General features: G+C 29.5%; 3 protein-coding genes across 5 annotated transcripts; 1 reads left to right on the top strand and 2 right to left on the bottom strand.

Moving 5' to 3' along the window:
- Positions 1 to 480: 480 nt before the first annotated feature.
- Positions 481 to 16021, bottom strand: LOC113513823 (GPI inositol-deacylase). Of its 2 annotated transcripts, none has more exons than XM_031909304.2 (17): positions 15499 to 16021; positions 15335 to 15426; positions 14748 to 14878; positions 14184 to 14341; positions 13230 to 13508; positions 12232 to 12402; positions 11892 to 12013; positions 9583 to 9717; positions 7802 to 7958; positions 7186 to 7457; positions 5822 to 5950; positions 5102 to 5323; positions 4700 to 4888; positions 3871 to 4024; positions 3022 to 3518; positions 2290 to 2391; positions 481 to 1848 (listed from the first exon to the last, which is right to left on the bottom strand). In XM_031909304.2, the coding sequence occupies exons 1-17, from the start codon at positions 15649 to 15651 to the stop codon at positions 1461 to 1463; spliced, it is 3351 nt and encodes a 1116-aa protein (XP_031765164.2). In that variant the 5' UTR covers positions 15652 to 16021; the 3' UTR covers positions 481 to 1460. The 2 variants fall into 2 exon arrangements, with proteins under 2 accessions (XP_031765164.2, XP_031765165.2); XM_031909305.2 differs by having other exon boundaries at positions 15335 to 15422; positions 15499 to 15637.
- A 1535-nt stretch (positions 16022 to 17556) lies between these two features.
- Positions 17557 to 20399, top strand: LOC113516527 (UDP-N-acetylglucosamine transferase subunit ALG14 homolog). Of its 2 annotated transcripts, none has more exons than XM_031909289.2 (2): positions 17557 to 17803; positions 17948 to 20399. In XM_031909289.2, the coding sequence occupies exon 2, from the start codon at positions 17963 to 17965 to the stop codon at positions 18599 to 18601; it is 639 nt and encodes a 212-aa protein (XP_031765149.1). In that variant the 5' UTR covers positions 17557 to 17803; positions 17948 to 17962; the 3' UTR covers positions 18602 to 20399. The 2 variants fall into 2 exon arrangements, with proteins under 2 accessions (XP_031765149.1, XP_026756745.1); XM_026900944.3 differs by having other exon boundaries at positions 17558 to 17799.
- On the bottom strand, positions 18723 to 23734 carry LOC113516528 (uncharacterized). The gene is made up of 2 exons (XM_026900945.3): positions 23164 to 23734; positions 18723 to 22588 (listed from the first exon to the last, which is right to left on the bottom strand). Exons 1-2 carry the CDS (start codon positions 23497 to 23499, stop codon positions 22313 to 22315), a joined length of 612 nt encoding a protein of 203 aa, XP_026756746.1. The 5' UTR covers positions 23500 to 23734; the 3' UTR covers positions 18723 to 22312.
- Between the last annotated feature and the right edge of the window lie 403 nt (positions 23735 to 24137).

Genomic DNA, 24137 nt, shown 5'->3' with positions numbered 1-24137 from the left:
ACAGGGACACTGCTATCACTAAACTATAAAATTCCTTTAATCACCTCTTATGACACCCATACAAAAGAAAAGGGCTCTTCATATTTACTTTTTTATAATATTTATGCTTTATTCTTTCACTTGCATTAAGGTTTTTATATAATCATAGAAATTTTAGAATATATGTGATGCAAGCAAATTTTAGGAATTTTGTTCTTAACACATGTAATTCTTTTGATTACTCAGGCCTTAAAATATAACCCACCCTATATACATCCCACCATAACTTTACCAGTACTTAATGTTCATAACTTTATCCATCCATAAATAGCAACTTATGTGCTTCTCCACACCAAATTTAATGATGATTGGTTGAGCCATAGACAAATAATATAGTAAAAAACAAAGTTATATTCAAATTCATAATAATGATAAGGAGTAGGTAACATGCTTAAGTAAATATATTGTCGCCTGTATATAGAATAAACACAAAACACAATGTAAATAATAAATTAAATAATTTATTTTTTATTCTATATAAATAATCAACTTTTTTATTAATTGTACATAACATCATAATATTAACAGAGGTTGATTTCAATTGCAAAAAAATATACTTACTGTAAGAATTTAGAAGCAGAACCAGATTAGGAGGCAGTAGTCATCTAACTCTATTTTTTTGTGATAATAAATAAAAAAAATCTACTAAACCTTCTAAATTGATCATCCACAATAGGCACATGTAATAGACACCTTTTTCGAGTTCCTTATACACCTGTATTTCAGTTATTCTTTCTATTTTCATACCAGATTATATTGTAGATAACAAATATTAAAGTAAAATAAATCCTTAAGAGAGGTAGGATACCTCTCTTAAGGGTTATCTAAATTATTATGCTTAAAAGGTATACTATACTATTTAATATGGTTTTATCCGTATTATAATTTGATTTAGCTTATAGTTTTATGACCGGCTGCCTGCCTGACGTCAACCCTTTTTATAATAAAATAATACTGTCAATAAATAAAAATTTACTAATTTATTCTAGGGAGGGTGAAGCAATTAATTAATATAAATAAATTAGGGGCTCTAATTTTTTTTGTTTAATTTTTATTTATGTATATAACTTATTTTGTCATCTATTAACAAAATGTCCTAGACTGCATAGGCCTTTATAAGCATATTGACATTGTTAACGGTCCTGCTTGCAATTTTAAAATTATAATATAATTCTATCACAAAATTCTATGCCGGGTAGGCAGAAATAACATTGTAATTAATAATAAAATTGGTGTATTAAAGATTATTGAGGGGCTGCTCTTTAAATATAAATGTAATGTAATACATGTCATATAATTTTAAAAGCAGCATTGATACATAGTTGTAATATATATCAACAATTATTAGACGCCCCTACACACTGGTAAAAGACATAGTGAGGTAATGTAATTTATGGGTAATCTACCCATTAAAATGGACATTATAAATCTTCATTGAAGGTGATTTTCTCTCGAAGATTTTTAAAAACATTATATATTCTACTTTCACTGCATACATCACAATCTTCACTGACAGTATCTGGATTTGGAGTCTCACTTGAGTTATGAGAATTAGTATCTGCTTTATTGTCACCCAACACATTGGATTCACTCAGATTTTCATTAGTATTTTCGTTGGTTTGTTCTTGTAATACTTCTGTTGAAATCACAACTTCCGTTAGTTCTTCCTTATCTAATAACTGTTGTAATGTGATAACCATGAACATGAATGTGACTCCATAGTTAACCACCGTTAAAGACACAGGCCCTAATGCTAGTATACATACAGCCATCGTGAATAATAAGGCCGAAACAGCTTCATAGTATTTTCTGAAAAAATAACGAAATAGAATATTAAATAACAAATGACCATTACCTAAATAACTATAAACATAATTGCTATAGGAAATTGTTATATTTATATATATATATATATATATATATATATATATATATATATATATATATATATATATATATATATATATATATATATATATATATATATATTGTTATTATGTTTAGTAATGTAAAATTTTCTTCCTGAAAGTAAAAAATATCTGTGATAAGTGGATACATTCATGTTTTTAGATTATTCTACGTATGATTCCATCAAGTGTGCCATCAGCTTATTTTACAGATCGCTTATTTTCATAAAGGTAAAATTATAATATTTATTATTTAAACTGGAATAACAATTAGATCACAAGTCAATAACATAACAATTAGATCAAGTCTATAACATTGCTATTATGAAACAAATGTACTCACAATTTTTTTCTTGGTCCATTAAACTGCCATACAACACATGAACACAATGAAAGTATTAAGCCTGAGTGATATGAAGTGTCCGGTTTTAATACCATAGTGTGTCTGAAATTATAACATGATATTACTACCATAGTTCTTATACACACATAATAATAGAAAATTAAATAAGGTTTTATTTGATTACAAAATAAAGGTTTGTTCAATATAGTGTGGCAATAACAGTTTTTAATCAAAAAGGAGGTTCAAAATTCAATCGTATTTTTATTTAATATATGTTACCTCATAATTCCATCATTTATAAACCAATTGGAAACATCTTTTTTTTATCTGAAAATATACTTTCAGACCGGTCTCATAGAAAATTTATCAAAATCGGTTCAGTAGTATAGTTTAAAAAAAAAATTACCAGTTATTTTGTCACAATTGAATTTGGCATTTTTGTGTGAAACATAATCCTAAATTAGTTATGTCGGTGTGGCTAATATTAATAAAGGTATTAACGTCGAATTTCAGACATTGGGGAACAAAAAGTTGAAACTCATACAATGAAGAAAACAACCTATATTTCATGTTTCACTGAAACGATTCTATTAAAAAGACCACTTTTAATAATAATCATTAAAATTAAATAGCATTGATGATTGATTGATAAATTATTGATGATTCCCAAACTACTGAGATCAATATTCATTTACAGAGAATACATTAGGAAATTACAAAAAAAAAACTCACTTGAAATTTCGAGCCCATGTTAATAAAGCAGGTACATTAACCAAAGTCACTGACATCCACATTAAGAACAATATCATATGGAAATGTATATTGTTAAGATCATCATCATCATCATCATCATAATTGTGAATATTATCATCACATTTTTTCTTATCATTTTCTCGATCCATATTGTGTTCAGTATTTGAAGATGAAGCAGCTTGCTCTTTTGGTGATTCATATACTGAGACAGTTTTAGTGTTATTTTCTGTACCTTGTGTTACATTTGGCTCACTATTAATATTCTCATTTCCATCTTCTCTATTTACACTATCAGTATGATCTTCTACAGATTGTAACTGTGAAGTAGATTCAACAGAATTTGTTTTAATTACACTAATTTCAGTATTTTTAACATCCTTCGTTTTTGTTTGAAAAACACGACACATTTTAGAGGCGATTTTTGCCATAAATTTGTAAACATAATCTTCCAAATATTCTTCATACATTTTTGAGAGCTGAAACATAATTTTAATAATATTTAGAAAAGATTTTAAAAATATATATATTTCTATTTAAAATAATTAATGTCTCAGTAATAAATATATAATTTAAAATGAATGCAAGGTTAGAGGTTTTCATACTTCTGTTGGACCTTATTATAACAGCCATTGATGTCACATATAATTTTAATTTTATATTTCCAAATTAATTTGACGCAACATTCATCTTCAGAAAATTATTACGTTTTTTTTTTATACAACTTAGAATAGTAGTGAACTTAAACTAAGTAAAATATAAAATTTCAATATCCTAAATATAAAGGATGATAAATAACACCCGGTACAATCAATATAAGGCCGGTCTCACCATGAAGGCATAGAATGCGGCGCCCGCAACGAGAGAGGCAGCACCGCAAGAGAGAGGAACAGCTGCTACTAGCGCCACGCTCACCAGCATCGGGATCTTCTGCAAACCGGACGCTACTCGCTCTGCTAGTCCACTATTGCCTCGCCATACTATCCTATAATAATATATATTTTTACTAATTACCTCTCTCACTTTACCCATGTAAACCAAATAAAAATGTTGTGTATGAATATTTTATATTATTATGTACAAACATGGACAAAAGAGCATAAGATCATTAGCATGTACATATAATGTAGAGCCATTTAGTTCCAAATTAACATGTTTTTATGTAACTTAGAATGGCAAACAAGTAGACGGCCCACCTAATGGAAAGTGGTAACTGTCGCCTACACATATATACATGAATAGTAAAATGGACATAACACAGTATACTGTTTTGCCCATGATACCCCCCATGCATTGCTATTCCTGAGGATTAACACGTACACGCCGGGGGCGACTTTAATGTTTTTTGCTGCGAGGCAGCGCTCTAATTGATGCTACGCTTCATCATCGAATATGTACCACCGGTGGTACGCGCCGCCTTAAAAGACAGTCTAGTGCGGGCCACCGGTGGTACGCGCCGCCAGATAAGACAATCTAGTGCGTATCGCCGGTGGTAAGGTGTTATGCCTCTTACCCTATAAATTCACTGCCATATCTCACCCTTCAAACCGAAACATGCAAACACAACTGCATCACGGTTGAAATACAAATGGAACAGATGTACTCAAATGAATGACGTTTGTATAAAGACTCCCTAAATATTATTAGCAAATTAACTTACCTAAATAGCAATCGATGGGCCAATTGAGATGAAAACACCATCACCAATATTGTCGCCGCCGCCGCTATATTGAGCACGCCCAGAGCTGTCATGTACGCTGGCAACACTATAAGCGAACGAGTGAAGTATTGCATCTCTTGATTATTCCCACTTACATTCTCATATATAAATGATAGGAGAGGTATCGACCTGCAAAATTAAAAATACATGTAAATTAACAATAATATTTAAGCGACATTAATCATATCAAATTCAAAATAAGACTAGCACGGTAGTAAATTCTATTGTACCATATAATACACACAAAAAAGACAAATAGAGAATACTTATGCTTTTTTAAGTTTCTTATAGAAAGCATAGTGGATTGATTTATTTTATATATTTATTAAAAGAACAACTTACATGGAAGCAATTGCAGCCAATCTAGCAAACACTAAGGCATAATATGGCTTAACACCGTCGCTCATAAGCGCTCCGTGTATAGAAAGACACGTGCCATGCTCTCGTAAATGCAATATGCTGCTTCTTGCCGCCAGTAAGACTATAGCAGCCACATATGGCACTAATACTGAGGTGTAATTCCGCGCCAGCTGGGCTAAGCGATGGTACCATGAAGATGATATACTGCAAAATAAAATAAAACTATATTTGCTACACTGCAGTAAAAATGTTTAATTTGACATACAAAACATTTTCCTTATTTAATTGTTAATTTTAATTAATTATGATTATTTTTTTAAAATGGCACGATATGTGATTAAGCTATCCTGATCGAACACAGGGACAATATAGTCCATGAATGTGATCAACCGATATGCTACTCTTAAAAGTTGATCGGAGTATGCCGACTCACTTATTAGGTTAATGCTATTTATTTCCATTTCATACAGTATAAATAGGCCAACTAAAACCAATCAATCTCTATATTTCTTTCAAATATTTTCAAAATTTACCACACTTACTAGTGCTTGACAGTTCTTTAATTTATCTCTAAAATTTACACAGACAGTGAATATTTTTGTTTTACTTTATAATAGAAATAGGCTTAAAGAATGATAAGAAATAGATTTAAAGCATTGATATTATATTTCAAACATGTTGAATAATTGGTATAAATTTTACCTAATAGTATAAGTACATTGAGGGTCCAACAATAAAGTTATTTTCACATTTTCTGAAGACTCCAATCCAAGAGTAACGTTAGGATTGCTCGTAAACAGTCGTAATTTCATAGGAGACTGTTTCAATTGCCTGTAAAATTTATAACAATAATTTATACGCACATAAGTCACAATCTAAATTAAGTTATTGGGCGTCTTTTAAATTCACCATAGTGTATCACGATACGTATGATTCTACCATTACGATATAATAAAAATGCTAAATAAAAGCAAAAATAATGCAGTGTATAATGAAGGTACTTTTAAATTTTCGTGCATGTCCACGATATCGTCATAGAAAATTAAAAGCGTGTACATTTACAAGCGCTTACCTTTTGCTCCCTTATTATATCGCGACTATACAATTGTAAAATTTTGTGCTGTACTACGATAAATTATAAAAGCAAGCATCAAGTTATTTTTAGATATACACTCGATAGCAATGAATCCAGGTCACTTAAATAAAACCGTTTATTGTATTGTATTGTATTGTAAAATCTTTATTGTACATAACTCAGATTAAACACTGGTAAATGATTTAATATACAATGGCGGATTTATCCCACAAAGAGATCTCTTACAGTCAACCTTTGAGAAGCTGAAAGAAAACTGTAGAATGTATAAGGGTAATAACCGTACAATTAAACTAAATAATACCCAGTAAAAAAATTGAATATATACAATAAAAACAGCTCTATATACCTACATATGTAAATAATAAAAGTACATGAATAATAATACAATATTAATACATAAATAAATAAAAACTTACTCACCGTTACCTTAAAAACCGTTTATTTTATTAAGCTGGCATTTTTAGTTTCCAAGATCAACAGGTTTCTTTAGGTGACCCGCATTCATTGCTCTCAAGTATAGTTTATACAATAATAAATATATTTCGCGGTGGCTACTTAGTAGTTACATATTCTATAATTAGACAATATTCGGTTAGAACCGATCGATCGTGTTTTATAACACTTCCCAATATAAAGTTACTTAGCCTTATATGTGCTAAGTAAACGAATTAGGTGTCATTTAAAGCTTTATCCTGACCGTAGAATGAATCTTACCGAATGTTAAATATCAAATTATTCCTTAAATACTGAGTAGTAAGTTTTTATAATATAACATACATACATATCTGTCACGCCTTTCTTCCATTAGGGTAGGCAGAAACAATGGAATGCCAAATGCTTCGATTCAAACAAACCTCTTTCGCTTCTTCCATCATTCTTTTCATATACGCTCGCTGATTACGGGTACTTTTAATTTGGCCCTTCTTCAGCACGTCGCCTATTTAATCGACATATAATACAACATACTTACGTAAAATAATGATAGTATTCATTATTCTTCGCCCATGGAACGTGCATTTCAGCAGACACGTGGTACTGTGTGGCCTTACAACTCGCCGTTGGTTCCACATAAAGCAAATATGCTTGATGTAACGTATTGAATTCAGGCAAAAGTAGTTCGTAATATAAACTTTCCTGTTCAGTCTCCGCTTTTACTATTGACTTTCCAAATGAAAAGATAGAAGGCAAGCTTACTGTGATCTGTCTCGATGCGTGGTCGTTTATATCAACGTTCAAAATTATCTGTAAAAGATAAATAATTATAAAGAGACTTTGGGAGAATGTTTTCATATTAGCTGTGAACCGTCCACTGCTGAACATAGGCCTCCCCCTTGGGGAGTTCTGCCAGTATTTGCCTTGCTTGGTAGGCGGGTTGGCAAGTGCAGTTAGGCTTTGGTGACTTCAAAAGGGCAGCAGCGTCGTCTCAATAAATCCACTTAGTCGCCTTTAACGAGACCCACGGGAAAAGAAGGGGTAACCCGTACTATGCCGGGAGTGATGGTGCCTAGACGGCACCATCACTCAGTCACTCATATGTTCAGTCAATTAATTATTTAAATATATAAAATATAGAACAAAAAAATTACCGGTCTCCTAGTCGGCGACACTTTGACCACCACATGACTCCAATCGGGATGTTGCTCTTTTATACTGTGAAGATGCACCGTCGCCAATTTACGTTTACCAAAGCCAGTTGCAGCGCCAGTCCATCGGCTAAGTTCGGTTAGAGACGTAGCGTATTTGCTGAAATATTTTATCATAGCATAACCGACAGCGCGAAATTTCCCCTAAAACTGGCAACTTCTGCATTACCTGTCAAATTTAAAACAAAATTAAACGATTTTATAGATATTTTAGCTTACAAAAATTAGCTCTGTGGTACATTAAAATGATAATCATGTAGGTATGTTTCTTGTTACTTAATTTACAACTTTAGTGCAAAAAAGTTTCCGAAAACCTCAAAAGGGAAATATGAGATAAATATTTTTTTCGTAGCGGTTTCGTTCAACTTATTCCATGATTAATTTTAAATGCAAACAGAGCGTTGTTAAAATTATCATTGAAACTCAATTATATGTAAAATCGTTTAATTCTCTATAATATTCGACAGATGAATGCAGCAATTATGTATTGCCAGACTACATTTTAGTAGATGTATCAAAAAGAAATATATGTGAACATTGATCATCACAAGTTGAGCTACAATTCTAAGTGTACTTTTTTGTTGGTCGAAATGTATGAATGAATGTTTGCATTATACAATATAAAAAATAAGTAAGGTAATTAATTAATATAACGATACGTTTGTATAAGTATAGTAAGCCGAAATAGAATATATTGAATAGAATTGCATAACGCACGTGAGTTAGAGCTGGCGCAAAGAATTCTGTATTGTAACAACAAATACTTACATGAGATTGACATGTTAAAAAAACAAATCCCAAATTAAACGTAGATTAAAAAAAAAAAAAGCAACAAATAGTTCCCAGTTTATTTAGATAATGCAACTATTGGCGTATTTAAGATTTTCCAGGGTTGATATTTAGGATTCAAAGTTTTTTTTTTCACATTCTAGGGTGGCCACTGCCCCCACCTGGACCTCCTCTAGATACACGTATAAGTGCATTGCAATGAATATAGGCCAAATTTGAATGACAGGTTGTGACATGCTGAGCTCAACTTATGATGATCAATGATCATGTTTCTTACAATTAGACTAGCAACATTTATCTATTATAGGCCGTTAGTTGACGACCCATATTATTATCATCATCATCATCTTAGCTATTATACGTCCACTGCTGAACATAGGCCTCCCCCATAGACTGCCATAAAAAACGGTTCTAAATGACCTGCATCCACAGACTCCTTGCATTATAATTACATTAAATATTATGTGAACTATAGATAACTATTCTATGACAGTAAAAAGATAATTTTCATGATTATGTACTGAAATACAGTTATCAGTAAGATAAGAAACTGAAGGATTTATAACTAATTCACTATGTTATATGTGCCATAAAATTTAACTGATAACTAGCGCTGACCCGCGACTTTGAACACGTAAATAAGAATAAAATCCGTGTAACGATACGATGCTAATCTCCAAAACCGATTTTAATAAAGTAAATGTGATCGTTTGCCATAACTTGAAAATTAGGATAGTTTTTATCCAGATAAAAAAAAATTAACCCGGTACGTGGCAGTATGAATAAAATATTTTTTTCCGGATCAGTTAGTAATAATAAAATTCGTTTTGTCATTTAAGAGTGATTTAGTAATCATTTAATCATGCAATCCATCAATTCAACGTAACTTTACAAACTTTCACATATAATATCAGTAGGATGTCTATGTAACTTACCAATATCTATACGTGGACGCCGTGTATTTGGCATTACAACCAAATATCCAATCTCTGTTCGATACGTTAACCGATTCTATAGCGACGAAACGATTTTGTGGGAAATTTACCAATCTTATCATTAAATATGTTGTTCTGAAAACAAATTAATATTCAAAATACTTAACTAATTTCGGGATGGACTTATTGAATAAATATTATTAATATTAATAATATTTATTTAATAATATAATCCTTTCCATAGAATAACCACATGACTTAACTTTCGTTTTCACGAGTAACTACCGTTGTGATTCTGAAATGCACATTGTGATTAGACAATCGAATATCTAATAGATGTATCGTAGATGATGATAGATATCACTAAATGATATATCTATCTATTATTATAATTATAAAAAATACCTATTACCATAAACTTACATAAGATGGAGATAATACATTGTCCTACATATGAGTATTAGGTATTGGGTCTCACTCGTGCACAAGCAGCTGAGCTCATCTTCGGTTTCAAGGGTGGCGTATATAATTCAAATTACAGGTGAAGATTAAAGTGTTATAATCTTTAAAAATAGTAACTGATAAGGAATGCAATTTGCGATCACAGTGTGTTTTATTTACAGGCGATAGTTATTACATTCCTAATTAATTAATTGCATACCAATTCCATTAAAATTTGTTTACTAAGTACAATGTAAATTAATAACAAACATTTAAATATCTTTAGAAAGATTCAAAATTATATAATAGAAAGTATATTAGTAGAAAATAATTTTCTACCTAATAGTTTTAGATATAAAAAAAAATATTTTTGGTTTTTGTATGGTCCTATGCTTATTACTTAAGAAGATAATCTAATCAGTCAACTGAAACACTACTAGATAGAAAATTGATTTCGTTTTATCACCATTCTTGATTTTTTAATACAGATAGCATACCTCATTTTCAAACCGACTTTTAAATAGGAGGTTCTAAATTTGGTCGTATTTTTTTTTATTTATTTATTTGAAAATTACTCACCACACTTACAGTTTCCCAAAACGTGTAGTGAGCCATAGTTTTATTTTACAAACTTACATATTTTGTACAACATTTTAAAAATATATTTATTTTGTCATTAAATATATCAATATCTGGCTGCTGAGCAATCAGAGAATTGAGCAGAGAAATAGCCTGATAAATGGGAGCAAACTGAGCAGTACAGGTGCGAACCGGCGGTGCCGATAGTAGTTGACAAGCACGCAATCGCATGCAGCGTTGGGGTGCTTACAAAGAACAACGGTTAAGAGTTGCAGGATTGTCTATTCCGCCGTTGAGCAACCGATAATAGTGCATCATCAAATTGCACTTTCGCCTTACCTCGAGCGTTTATGGGTCTCTTAGTACATTTCTATACTACCCGATAATTGCTACATTACTTTATTGTAGGTTGTCTGCATTTTTTTCATCCATAGGGATACATACATATATACCATACATAATACAGATAACCATACAGGTATATATAGATATACCTGTATGGTTCAATTTTGTCAACTACATAAGTTTCTACTATTATATATAATTCGGCACTCGTTGCTATTTTTATATATAACATAAATATATTTTTAATAACTGTTTGTGCCAAAATAAATAAATAAAAAATAAAGTATTGATATATTAAGGAAAATAATAATTTACTAAGTATATACAGACGAAGCTGTGATCATAATTAATATACATATCAATGTAAACGATATAAATAACACAATATATATATATATATCTACGAGTAACTAATGACGCAATGATCGAGTCTTAAAATAATTGTTGTTTCCACGTTTGGAAAAATGCCAATGTTTTAGTTAACTACTACTTATTAAGAACAAAATTTCGTCACTACGAACGGAAGGATGGGCATTTATTTATTTTACTGAATGTCAAGGTCTTACTAAACCTATATTGAAGTTTCTAGACCAGGTAATCATCATACCCAGAATGTATACTAACTATATCACACCGTATTGGTTATTTTCTATTCCTATTGAAATTCAAACTTTTTATGAGCGTAAATATTACAAGAGAAAATTCCTAGCAATTTTACTTCTGTTCTGTGCCTGTACCTGAGACTTTTTTTTTTGTTTACGTCACGTCGGCAACGCGTCAACAGATATCTTACCTGAGACGTTAGGATTATAAAAGACTTGTTTGTTTTCCCAGAATCCTCAGTTCTCAAGGAACTATTCACCTAACCAATGTTTAACGATTAAATACTAACATAACAGAAGTGGTCTATATCATGGTATAATAAACATTAAACAAACACTTACTTATCTATATCTGGCCTTGATATTTGATAAATTCGTCTGTTGTCTTCGTACCAAAAGGCATCCATTTGCATTGTCACATTTGGTCGGTTTATATCTGGATTTAGAAACATTGAACGATTGGCCTAAAACATGACATTAAACAGACTCTTACAATATTGCAAAAATACTTTTTCAATGTATTTTAATTCTTATTTTAAAAACTTGATACAGTTGGATGGAAGTTGGTGAACACTTATTATTCTCTAATTATATATCTAATTAATAATTAACTATTCTCTCATAGTTTTAGAAAAAAATCTTCATAATGTGTTCAGCAATTTTCATTCATACTTTTTCATACCTGGAAGTATTCCCTAGCTTTGGATGTCAATACTTGATTATCTTCATTGATCTGTGCAGTCCATGGGTCAATAATAGAAAATAGATATTTATTGATTGCCATTACAACTTGCTTGCACCAAACTATGCTCACATGATCAGTGGAAACCCACACTCCTGGAACAGCTGTACTCTAAAAATACATTATAAATTTTAACATGGCAACTTTAAGACTCATGTTATACAGACATGTAAATATAACACAAAGATTAGGAGGGAAAAGGGATTGTTAGTAATAGGGTCTAACTGACCCATTGCTAGCAATACACGCTAATAGGTCGACCTCCACGCGGTTCTCCCTGGAAATCATCGTGGTTAATTGTAATTCGTCACGATGAGCTAACTGACCTGCGTCATCGTCACCTGTCATCCCTCACTGGTGCCCCATCAGCGTATACCAATAGCGCGCGCGGGGCTACCATTCCATTATCACACAATAAAAAAAACACAAATAATTAAAACTTCCCCTTAAGTATTATTTTTTCGTTTACCTATAGTCAGTTGTAATATTAGACTTTTTATACAATGCTTGTGGTAGATAAGCATACACCCAGGGGGGAAAAGAATTGTTAAAAATGGAGTCTAACTCCCCAATTGCTAGCAATTTACCCTATCAGGTCGAATTCCACGTGGTTCCCCTTGGAAACCATTGTGGTTAATTTGAGTGGAATACATCACGATGGGTTGACTGACCTGCTTTCATCGTCACCTATCATCCCTAACTGGTGCCTCGCCAGTGTATACAAATAGTGAACCTACCATTTCATTATCATCCTTCAAAAAAAAAGAGCATACAGCCTGTCAGATAGTAAATGGATATCGTAACCTATGGACAACTTTAATATCAGATATTCCTGGCCCTTAAAAAACCTTACTATACCCTTCTTAAAAAACCCCATACACAGCGCCTACCATAAATACCAATTATAATTTTTCAATAAAAAAAACCTAAATACTTACCAATGCTCCTATATAACTTTCATTGCAAGATGTCAACCAGGAAGGCATTAAAATATCTCTCGGACCACTGCCAAAGCTTAGTAATAGTTTCTTTTGTTTAACCACATCATTTCTGTTTATATTTGCATTCCATTCCATATCCATCAGTTTGTAATAGTCATTCATAGCAAGGTCAAAATTGATAACAGGAGCTTGCAATGGTGCAGACAACGTTATAGCTATAGAAGTTGTATTCACTGTACTTGGATATGCTAAAAGACGCTTGGCGATCAGACCTCCCTACAGAAATAGGCAACTTTAAATCTTAACTCATTCAACAATGGAGATTCATCAGTATTAACAGAATTTAAAATCTAGTGTAGGTTTTATTGGAATTAGTGAAATAGGTCCTCACATATAACTTAACTATTCTATTGTTTGAAATCACTAAAATTATACACAGTATTTATATAAGTAAATACTATAATAATAAGTTTTTCTTAATTTGACAATCATATTTATGAAAAAATCACTAATAAAGATGATCTTTAAATAGTGTCACAACTTTTTTAATATATTAATGTAAATATTATATAATTGAAAAGTTTATTTGATAAATAATAAAGTTACCAGTACAGCCAGTTTTTAATAAACATTCACAAATTGATTCAATTTTTCAACCCTATTAATGTAATCTAACAGCACAGGAAAGATTACCATTACATTTTAATTTATTAAAAAACAGTATATCCCTACCCTTACTGTAAATCTAAAATTGGGTTTGTTTGTTAAAACTTGGTGCTACAAAAGTTATACCAATCTTAAATTCTGGCATATACATAGTTTCTATGTTGAGCAAGAATATATTCTACTCTTTTTTTTGTTACCTGAAGAATCACTGACAAAGTTGCAAAAAGTAAGTATGTTTAATTCCATGGTATACCTAATACTACATAAAACTCTCAAAACACTTACCATGGAATGACCAATTAAAATAACAGATGTCGGAACAGTCTTTGTATATTTATTACTTTTATATAAATTGAGTATTCTTGATATGCAAGCAGATGCAAAATCTGTTTGTTTCTGCAATACTCCTCCATATAATCCTGATAGTTCTTCATTGTAACTAACTGTTTAGGAGAAATAATAATATCATCTTTACACACAAACTTATGTTAATGATGCCCTACTACATATTAAAGTAGTAACATTATTTTTTAATAATACCTAATCTAAGGAATAGTCCCTATGTCTATGTAAACCCTTTGGTCTATTTTATACATACTTCACATTACATAACTTTACATTAGCGAACCTAGTCTAAAAGATTGGATACAGTAATTCCTTGTGAAGTAATTTTTATCACGACTGGATGTTGGGGTTGTAATAATGATAAAACTTATAAAAATGTAATGCATCAAGCACAGTCTGATTTTTAAATATCAGATATCCATTGATATTCAGCAAGTACATTTTTAATCATTTAAATAGGAGTCAATAAATTTCAATAATTTATTACTATTAATAAAGACTTACTTGTAAAGTAATCAAAATGGTATTCATAACCACGGTCTAATGCTTTTCTTAAAGCAACAGAAGCCAAGGATCGAGCTTGCATATGGCTACCTGAATTACCAGGTAAGTATAATACTGGAACACCATCAAACCTACAAATGAATACATTAATTTAAAATTTACATATTTATAACTAATACTATATATTGTATAATGATCAATACCAAATGTAGCACCCTTATCAAAAAAAACTGATCAGTTGATACCTTTAGGGATGGGTAATCCTTAATAATATTATAAATGTGAAAGTGAATTAGTTTGTTATTTGTTAGTGTCTCATTAACATAATCAATTATGAAATTTGATATATATGTACTACATGAGATAAAGTTATAAGCAATTTTTTATCCCGTTTTTAAATATATTACTTCAGTAGTATGTTTAATATTCTTATTGGCATTAATATTTCTAGCACAAATATTTACACTGGTTGTAAAGCAAGCACTGTGAATTTTTCTCATAATTTTTTCCACTAAATTCTGTAAAATTTACTGTTTACTCATAATGACCGTCTAAAAAGCAACCATACCTTCAACAATAATACTTACCACATTTTTCTAGCTTTTTCAGTAAATCTTCCTTCACTATAGGCATACAGTCCATATTGGGGAAAATTCCTATTTTCGGGGACTGAAACTGCCTAGGATAAATTAAATTATATGAGAATAAACAAATAAACTTTATCAAACACATATTTAATATAAAAACTCACCACAAACTGCGGAAATTCGAACATGTATGTCATTACACAATAATTATTTTTGTCGCTAAAATGTAAATTTAATGCACCAAGAAGGTATCCAATTACGAATAACAGTGAGATAATTTGAAAAATACTTGAACTTAAAATCCTTAACAATTTCATTTTCTCTCACGTTTTTGATCATAATATTATGGTTTAGAATAATTTAAAATTTTATTTATTTGAAAAGACAACTAATACATTATAACCCCTCGGACAAAAGTCTGTGGCCACAGATTAGAGACTATCCGTCAGAAAGATATTTAGAGAAAGGTATCTATAGCGATGACAGACATTTAGCGGTGCACAAATTTACTAATACTAGCTACTAATTATTCAACTGTGCAAATCAAATTAACTGCTTCTAGTAATCGTTAAAATCATCCTTAATAGTTATTTATGTGTATATCGATACAATCATAGCCTAATCACTCGAATATAACGAAATCATTTGTATTAATGCAACGATCATTATTAATACTCTGGATGTACGAGATGTTTACACATTTTATTAATCCTTGTTCTTAGTTATAATCATCACAGATTAGAAATATTATGTCTAAAGAATGCAAATGACAGCTACAAACAAATGTAGATTGTAATATTATTTAAGAGACCATACTATACTCATATTATCAGAAAATAATTCTATGCAACCATCTACAAGTAACGTTCACATAAAAAAAAATATAGTATTGTGCATCTGGGGCCTATTCTGAGGTATATTATAAATATTGCAATTGCGTTTCAGAATCAATCTCAATATTTATAGTATGTCACGGTATAAAATATCGATACTAATTAATATAACAAAAGATCTACCTACTTCATAACCAAAATTTTCCAAATTTAATGTAGTCGTTAAATAGAGTTTATATTTTTTTTATTATAATGGAAATGATGCAAACTTAGTATTAACTACAAATTTCTATAATTGACCACAGAGAAAATAGGTAAGACAATATAATGCAACGTAGTTCTCTAAGAGGTCTGTGCACATATGTACATACAATGATCGGTGCTAATCATTTGACAGAAATATTACGTTATTTTTATAATTTTGACTATTAATAAGATACCCTATCTCGGTGATCAAATTTAGTTATGGCATATAATACAGTTTTTTTTTGTTTCGACTGTAACGTAGCGATTATTTGTTTTAGTTTCGAATATATTGGTACCTACTCTTGTGACTATTCTTTAAATAGAAGGATTGATTTGACTCAGAGGACGTTTAAGTATTACGAAACGCTTATTTCGAAGATCATTGTAACATTTTTCTGTACTCCCTCTCCGCCCCCCCCCCCCCCTCCTTAAATGTTATGGAACACTCAAGTGATCATTTTTACCTAAAAGTTACAACACTAACAAATACTGACAACAGAAACAATATAAAAACGACGTATTTGACACTAGCTGGAATAAATCTAATACTCAAAAATAGTACTTACTCCGTATGAACAAAGAAGTTAACAAATATTTAATTGAATAATTTAAAATTTTGTTAATAAATCAATTTACGTAAAAATAATACGGTACGTATCAACATGGAAGAAAGCCTTCAATTCAAAATGGTATTATTTAGTAATTCCTTATTAGTTTACAATTTATGTAATAATGTAACATAAATATGGTCGACCGATTCAAATTGAAGTCATTGTGTCTTTTATTATGATTTGATTCGTTACCAGTTTAATTCGACAAGACGATGATTTATTATGACAGGAAAAAATAAGTTTGATGAATAAATTGACATTTAGGTACATTAATATTAAGGAACAAAGTTTTCAAAAATTGTACTTATAATTTAGTAGAGATTCATCATGTAATAAAGACATCTGAGGCATAACTTTTTAATGTATTTGTTATAATTCAACTAAATATATTAAAAATAATTTTATATTTAATTGAACGAACGAATTGAATATAACGAGTAAACGATTTTAACTTGTGTCTTGTGTAATAATAGTATCTTTCACAGTTACCAACTTGGTAACATAGCATAATGTTGCCAAAGCCGTGAATAACCGACTTAACTCTTTAACGTATTAGCTAGTCGTCGCCCGAGTTTATTTCGAGACTTGATATTTTTTTTTTACTTCATTACAAATATTTCACCAATATCGATACCGTTCAATCCTGTTTCAAACTTTATTGATAATAAGTTTTGTTTCTTTGTATAAACCAAAAAGTTGAAATAATATTATTTTTTGAGAAGACATATAACACGAAAATAAATGAAGTATATATTTTATACTACATTTGTATGAGGTATGTAAGTAGTTCATATCATGCTAATATGTACCAACTGTACAATGATTTGGGTAATATTATATTACTATAAAATATATGCCTATATGAAAAACGTAAAGTATGAATTCTTTTTTGTTTTTCACTAAATTCTGTTTAATTTTTGCAGACTTCTTAGCAAGAAATGGAAGCACTCAATATCTTATTTTTTTTAATATTATTGCCACCAACAATATTTTTATTTCGAGCTCTTTATTTAATATTTCAAATCTGTACATCTGACTGTAAGTTAGTAAGCCAAGAGACCACCTTGAAAACAATATTCTGCATTGGATCTGGTGGTCATACTACTGAATTGTTAAGGCTTGTTAAAAAACTAAGTACTCAGAAATACCAACCACGTTTGTATATTATTGCTGATAATGATGTAAGTAGTGAAGTGAAAATACTCAATTCTGAAAGTACCAAATTCTCTATTAGTAGAATACCTAGAAGCAGGAATGTTAAACAGTCTTATTTGTCATCAGTTATAAGTACATTGTATGCAATATTAAGAACTATTCCAGTGGTTTATCGTTTTAAACCAAATGTTATATTTTGTAATGGTCCAGGCAGTTGTGTACCCATTTGTATTGTTGCTTTTTTACTAAGATGTATATTAATTTTAGATTGTCGAATAGTATTTGTTGAAAGTATATGCAGAGTTAGAACACTATCTTTGACTGGTAAAATATTACAATATATTGCTGATATAGTAATTGTTCAATGGCCACAACTAAGAGATGTTTGCTTTAGAGCAAAATATTTTGGTAGATTGACTTAAATGGATGCACCTATTTGCCAATTTATCAATATTTTAGTATAAAACTTCAATCAATAAGTATTAAGTGATAATGAAATGTAAATACTAAAAAGAGCTTAAATTTTTTAATAAAACAAAGTGATAACTTGAAAAATTGTATAATTAATTAAAGTAATAGTGCCAGGGAGATCATATAACTAATGTTCTTATTATTGATAAACTTTGAGTAAAGTGTTCTCAATTTATCAATAGTGTAACGGTTAATATTGTGGATTAAATGCCTAAGCACACTTTTGTAACCTTTAATGTAAAATGCATTTAGTACAATATGACAAAATTTCAATACATAAAATAAAGATGCAATAATACAACAAATAACTGAAATAACAACAAAAATATATTAAGATGGTCATAAGATACTTATCTATTACTGACTTTTTCAGTAAAAATATAGAGAAAGCCATGTTATATTATTGCTACTCACAAAATCGAAGCCTGCCCAAGAGATTTCATATTAAGTATTGCACATTGTGCAAAATCTTTAAGTTATTCCTACCATCTTATTTACCGAATTATATTTTTATTGCCTAAATATAATAATTATAGCTTTTAATAAAGTAAAAGGCACATTTTTCATTTAGCAAAGGCAAATTATAAAGGCCTATAAAATTTCTATGGCATTAATTGCTTTATTTATGAACTGCTAAGTACCTACTCCTTAGCAAGCTTATATCTATTATTAAAAGGAAATAAGACAGTAGCTATACTTAGGTACTTAACCTGTTCCATACTTATCGATTAAGTAAGTACTTATTGCTTATATAACTGGGAATATAATTTTCTGCATTTAATAATTTGGTGATTATTTCATAATATCATTTTTTATTTTTTTAATGTATTTAGACCACAGCATACAACTTAAAATGTATGAGTACATCAGTATACATATAAAAATATTTTATATTAATTTAAAATATATTAATTTAAAATATTCAGAACTAAATATGTTTTAATTAACAATTGTATCAATGCATTTTTTTTTTCAATTAATAAAAAATCAAAATTGCTTCTCATTTTTACCACAAATCCCATTTCATGTGCTTTTTTATAATTTATTTACACATTATTGCACCATTTGTAAAAATAATAAATACAGTAAATTTTAACGAGAAGTGATACAGAAAATAATTGTTACACATATTCTAAAATTTGTTATATGTATTAAGAATTGTTATGACTCCTGCATTCACTGGTATGTTTATTTGCATGGCAATTAAGTAGGTAGAATATATAATAGTTGCTTTCTCTTTTGAATTTATACTCTTACATTATTTTTCAGATCAAAAACTATCAATTTTTAAAAGTAATCATTAATCTATAACATAATGCATTATTTCACTGCTATGGACAACAATCTATATACATATAATTTAAATGTAAATGCATCAGTCTTCACAACAGTAAATTGCAAATTATGCCATATACAAATTTTGTAAATGAGGCACATATAAATATACAACTAGGAATATAGTGGGGTCAATTCTGATGCGGCAGTTTTTTTTATCTCTGCATCTAAAATTTCAATACAATATTGTAGCAAAATCCTTAAGATATAACTAATAATCTACTTTAAAAATGCTTGAAACAATGTATTTTAATTAAAATTTTAATTTTAGAGATAAGGAAGTCAACACTTCAGAATTGATCTCAGTGTACGTAAATAACCCCTTATAATAATAGATCATTATAGTGGAGCAAACTTATAGTAAACAATAACTTCACCATCTGTTTTACACTGGGTTTGAAATGTTCTTTTAAATTAATAACAGTAATTTCAAGAGATATTTCGTATTCATAAAAAATAAGGATCTGATAAATTTATTTCATTCAATAATCTGATGTGTAGTTTTTCTAGAATAATTTGGTAAGTTATTTTTTATGAATAATATAGGAGATCTATAAATAGAACTAGTATATCTAATTAAAAGTGAATAAAAAGATACTTTTGTACTATTGAATGCCAACTTTCTTACTTATTTAAAGAACACACTGCACTATGTATATGTGTTGAAATTTTCAGTGTTTACAAAAGGCCCTATTAGCAGATGTGTAGGTATCATTGAGATAACAAAATCAGATGGTCCAATTAAAGAGCATTTATTTTTTAATGTTTATTAGAAAATATTATTAAAATATGAAAATCATATTCCATTCAATTATTGTGTGATTGAAAAGTTTTGAAGAGAGTTTGACTCACACCTTTCATATTTTAATAATATTTTTATAACAATTTGCAATTAATAAATTGCCAAGAGTCTAATCATAAACAACAGTTTATTAGCATATAATATTTAATCAATATACTGTAAAAAATGAAGTTACTTGAGACAAATGGCTGTAACTGTCAATTACATGCAAAATATCGATTGTATATTCGATTGTCTCAATTAATCAAAAAAGTAAAAATTTCATTTCAGTTAAGAGTTACTTTCTAGTTTATATCTTTGCTATAAAATAGCCTGTACTTTACATTTTTACTTACACACCTGTATGTAATGCAATGTAATCTACATTAATGCAAATAGATTGCCATTTGAAAATTGAGTTTTTTATATAAAATTAAGTGTAACTTGTTGCATTAATAATTTTAAGCCTTTTAAGAATATTAATAAGAGATCTCCAATTTTAGGCCCAATTGTACATGATCAAATATATTAATTATATTTCCCCTATTTCATGAAGGACACAAAATTTAATAAACTTCAACGTAGGATTTAGAACTGGTCTATCAATGTACCAGATTCATTAACCAATAACCTATTTCTAATATTATTTTATGGTTCATGTCTATTTTGTTAGAAATAAAGATATTAACCCATTATACAAAATATAAGAAGTGGCTGATTTGGAAATGGTTTATACTCTTTGACTGTATATACTATATTATATATTTAATGATAATAATTATATTTAATGAGCCCAGAATAAGATGTTTCCCATATTGTAAAAAATCATCACAAAATTAATATTGGGTTATGCATTAGGCCATACATTTTGGCACAAATAGAGCAAGTAATGGTTCTTATAAAAATTTCAACATTTCTATTATTTTACAAGTTTATAGATTCATTTTAAAGATTTTATTAGTTGTGATTCACCATTTAGATATTTATAAAGGAATATGATGGTGAATTTAGGTTTAATGCTCCAATATTTGTTGAAACATTTAATCCTAATCTAAATCTGAACAAATTAGAATGAATGATATTGTTATGTCTTAGTGTCTTTTCACATAGACCAGCACAGAGATGATAGCAGCTGTTGTGTTTAAACTAGAATTTTAAAATCACTGAAAAAGATTTTATATCATACTTTTTTTGTTATATGGTGAATGTCTGAGAGTTGACAAAGAAAAGAGAAATGTAGAAATAAACATAAAAATAATGTAAAGCTCTCTTAAATGTGATCAAAATCTGTGTAAACAGCCATTAATCCATATAATAATAAACATAATTTTAATCTGTTCAAAGTCATTTTAAGATTAAATATTTCATATATTTCTTTTTAAAATGACCATTAAAACAAACCCGACATAACAATATTACTAACATTTTAGGCACATCTATGAATACGCAATATCAATAATGACTATGTATGTAGAAATGATAAGTACAAAAGGAAGAATTAAGTATTATACTTACATAGCTAATGATAACAAAACATCTGGTCCTTTTAAGGTTTACTATTATCTGAAACATCAGGTGTTTGAGAAGTTGTTTCTTGTTTGGCACTATCATCAACTTTATTTTCCACTTGCAATTTTTCATCACTTATGAGATACATAGCCTCATCATATGTAGGAGGTGGAGGTTCTGAACTGGAAGGCTGGGGTTTGCTGGTCGCAGCATTTGATATTAAGGCATCATAAGAGGGAGGCAGTGTGGCATTAGATGCTGTCCTTGGTACTTGCCCACCATATGCTTGTTCTGCTGGAATAGCCGCCATATCCTGAAATTGATGTGATTAAAACAGTGGGCCAGAGTTCTGGAATATTATGGCCTAAAATTAATAATAGATCTAAAATGAAAACATTCCAAATATTTAATAATTTAAAAATTCCAGGTTTATTACAATATTGAATGATTATTTAATTTTATCTAATACAAGTATTTAATTTATTCATTGTTTTTTGCTGTAAATTAAAATATTATTAGGCAATACAAGAGTAATAATTGATTTATACAGTAAATTATAATTAATGCAAATAAAATTACAATAATTTTAAGAGGATACCAATTACAATTTTCCTTGATTGAAACTATTCATAAAACATTATTGTAAAGTAATATGTATAAATACTATTCATTATTTAATCAAAATAATATGGTTATATCAAAACATGGTCAACAGGTTGTTTTATTATATGAAGGTAGTTACCTAAATTGATCTATAAAAGGGATCTTCATTGCATACAAATATTTAAGAAAATAGTCAAATTTTTTTGTTAAATGTCTTTGCAGAAGATAAATAAGTAATATCCAAGTTTAATATATTTTAATATTACTTATGTACATTAAACTTACCCTTATCAAAGCACGGCGATGAAGCAACATTTGTATAACGCTTTTTCTACGTAGGTACAGCATACTTTTTACAGCAACCATCATTCCAGAACATATAAATATCGGTCCCACTAGCCACATGTGTCCTAAATTGCTAAGAATATAGCCGTCTGCATCTCCTAATGCAAGCACTGTAATAACGGTACCGACAGAAAAAAGAACCATTGAGAGCACAAAATAAGAATAACTGGTACAGTCGCATCGTCCAAATCGTTGATCTTCATCAAAGTCGTAATCACGATGCCTAAGTCGATGTAATCTTTGCCTGATGAAGGGACTATCGAAAACGGTAGCCATTTTTATATCAACACAAATAATCACATCAGAATCATAACGTCTTAGAAAAAAGTAATCAGATTAAAACGTACAAAACATAATATTATGAACTTTCTGATTTGGAAAGTAATTATGAGTCTATACGGAAACAGGTTCCTAATTTATCAGTATAATAGACACCTAAAAGTAGGTACTATTCGTTCAGTAGGTATCTAAATTTCCATCCGTAAACAGACAGTTTGTCAGGTTACAGATTAATTAAGAACACAGAGCAAGTCATTTTGAGTGGACAGCGGTCTTATACGTACGAAACCTAATGAAAGCATTTTATCTTTTTAAAGTAACACTAAGAACAAGAATTATATAGAAATATTGATAAAATAACTGTATAATAAACTATATGGTTATCTCTTTTCTTCTTATGTTAATATTATTAGCAAAAAGAGGACGAGATATACTATCAGTTCCTTTTTTTCTCGAATCGTAGTAGGGTAGTGTATAGAAAATGTTTGATATGTCAAATATTTGACAATAACAATTTTTATATTACTGCATTATATATTCGACATAGTTTATGTAGAAAGTATGCAAGGTGGTTGTCTATGAATTTGGTATGGCTATACGGCCGTATAACATTTTCTATACACTAGGCTGCTATA

This window comes from Galleria mellonella, unplaced genomic scaffold (assembly GCF_026898425.1).
Source record: "Galleria mellonella isolate WM207_F2 unplaced genomic scaffold, CSIRO_AGI_GalMel_v1 utg139, whole genome shotgun sequence".
Classification (NCBI taxonomy): Eukaryota; Metazoa; Arthropoda; class Insecta; order Lepidoptera; family Pyralidae; genus Galleria; species Galleria mellonella.
This window is presented reverse-complemented; position numbering and strand designations above follow the sequence as displayed.

Bases quoted from the DNA above. Each gene is read 5' to 3' on its own strand.
- LOC113513823 (XM_031909304.2), bottom strand. From the start codon at position 15,651: ATGAAATTGTTAAGGATTTTAAGTTCAAGTATTTTTCAAATTATCTCA. The intron at 9,718-11,891 runs GTAAGTGTTTGT...ATTTGTTTTCAG, and splicing joins TCAAGGCCAGATATAGATAA to AACAACATATTTAATGATAA. The intron at 3,519-3,870 runs GTGAGACCGGCC...ATTATGTTTCAG, and splicing joins CCGCATTCTATGCCTTCATG to CTCTCAAAAATGTATGAAGA.
- LOC113516528 (XM_026900945.3), bottom strand. From the start codon at position 23,499: ATGGCTACCGTTTTCGATAGTCCCTTCATCAGGCAAAGATTACATCGA. The intron at 22,589-23,163 runs GTAAGTTTAATG...CATCAATTTCAG, and splicing joins ATCGCCGTGCTTTGATAAGG to GATATGGCGGCTATTCCAGC.
- LOC113516527 (XM_031909289.2), top strand. From the start codon at position 17,963: ATGGAAGCACTCAATATCTTATTTTTTTTAATATTATTGCCACCAACA.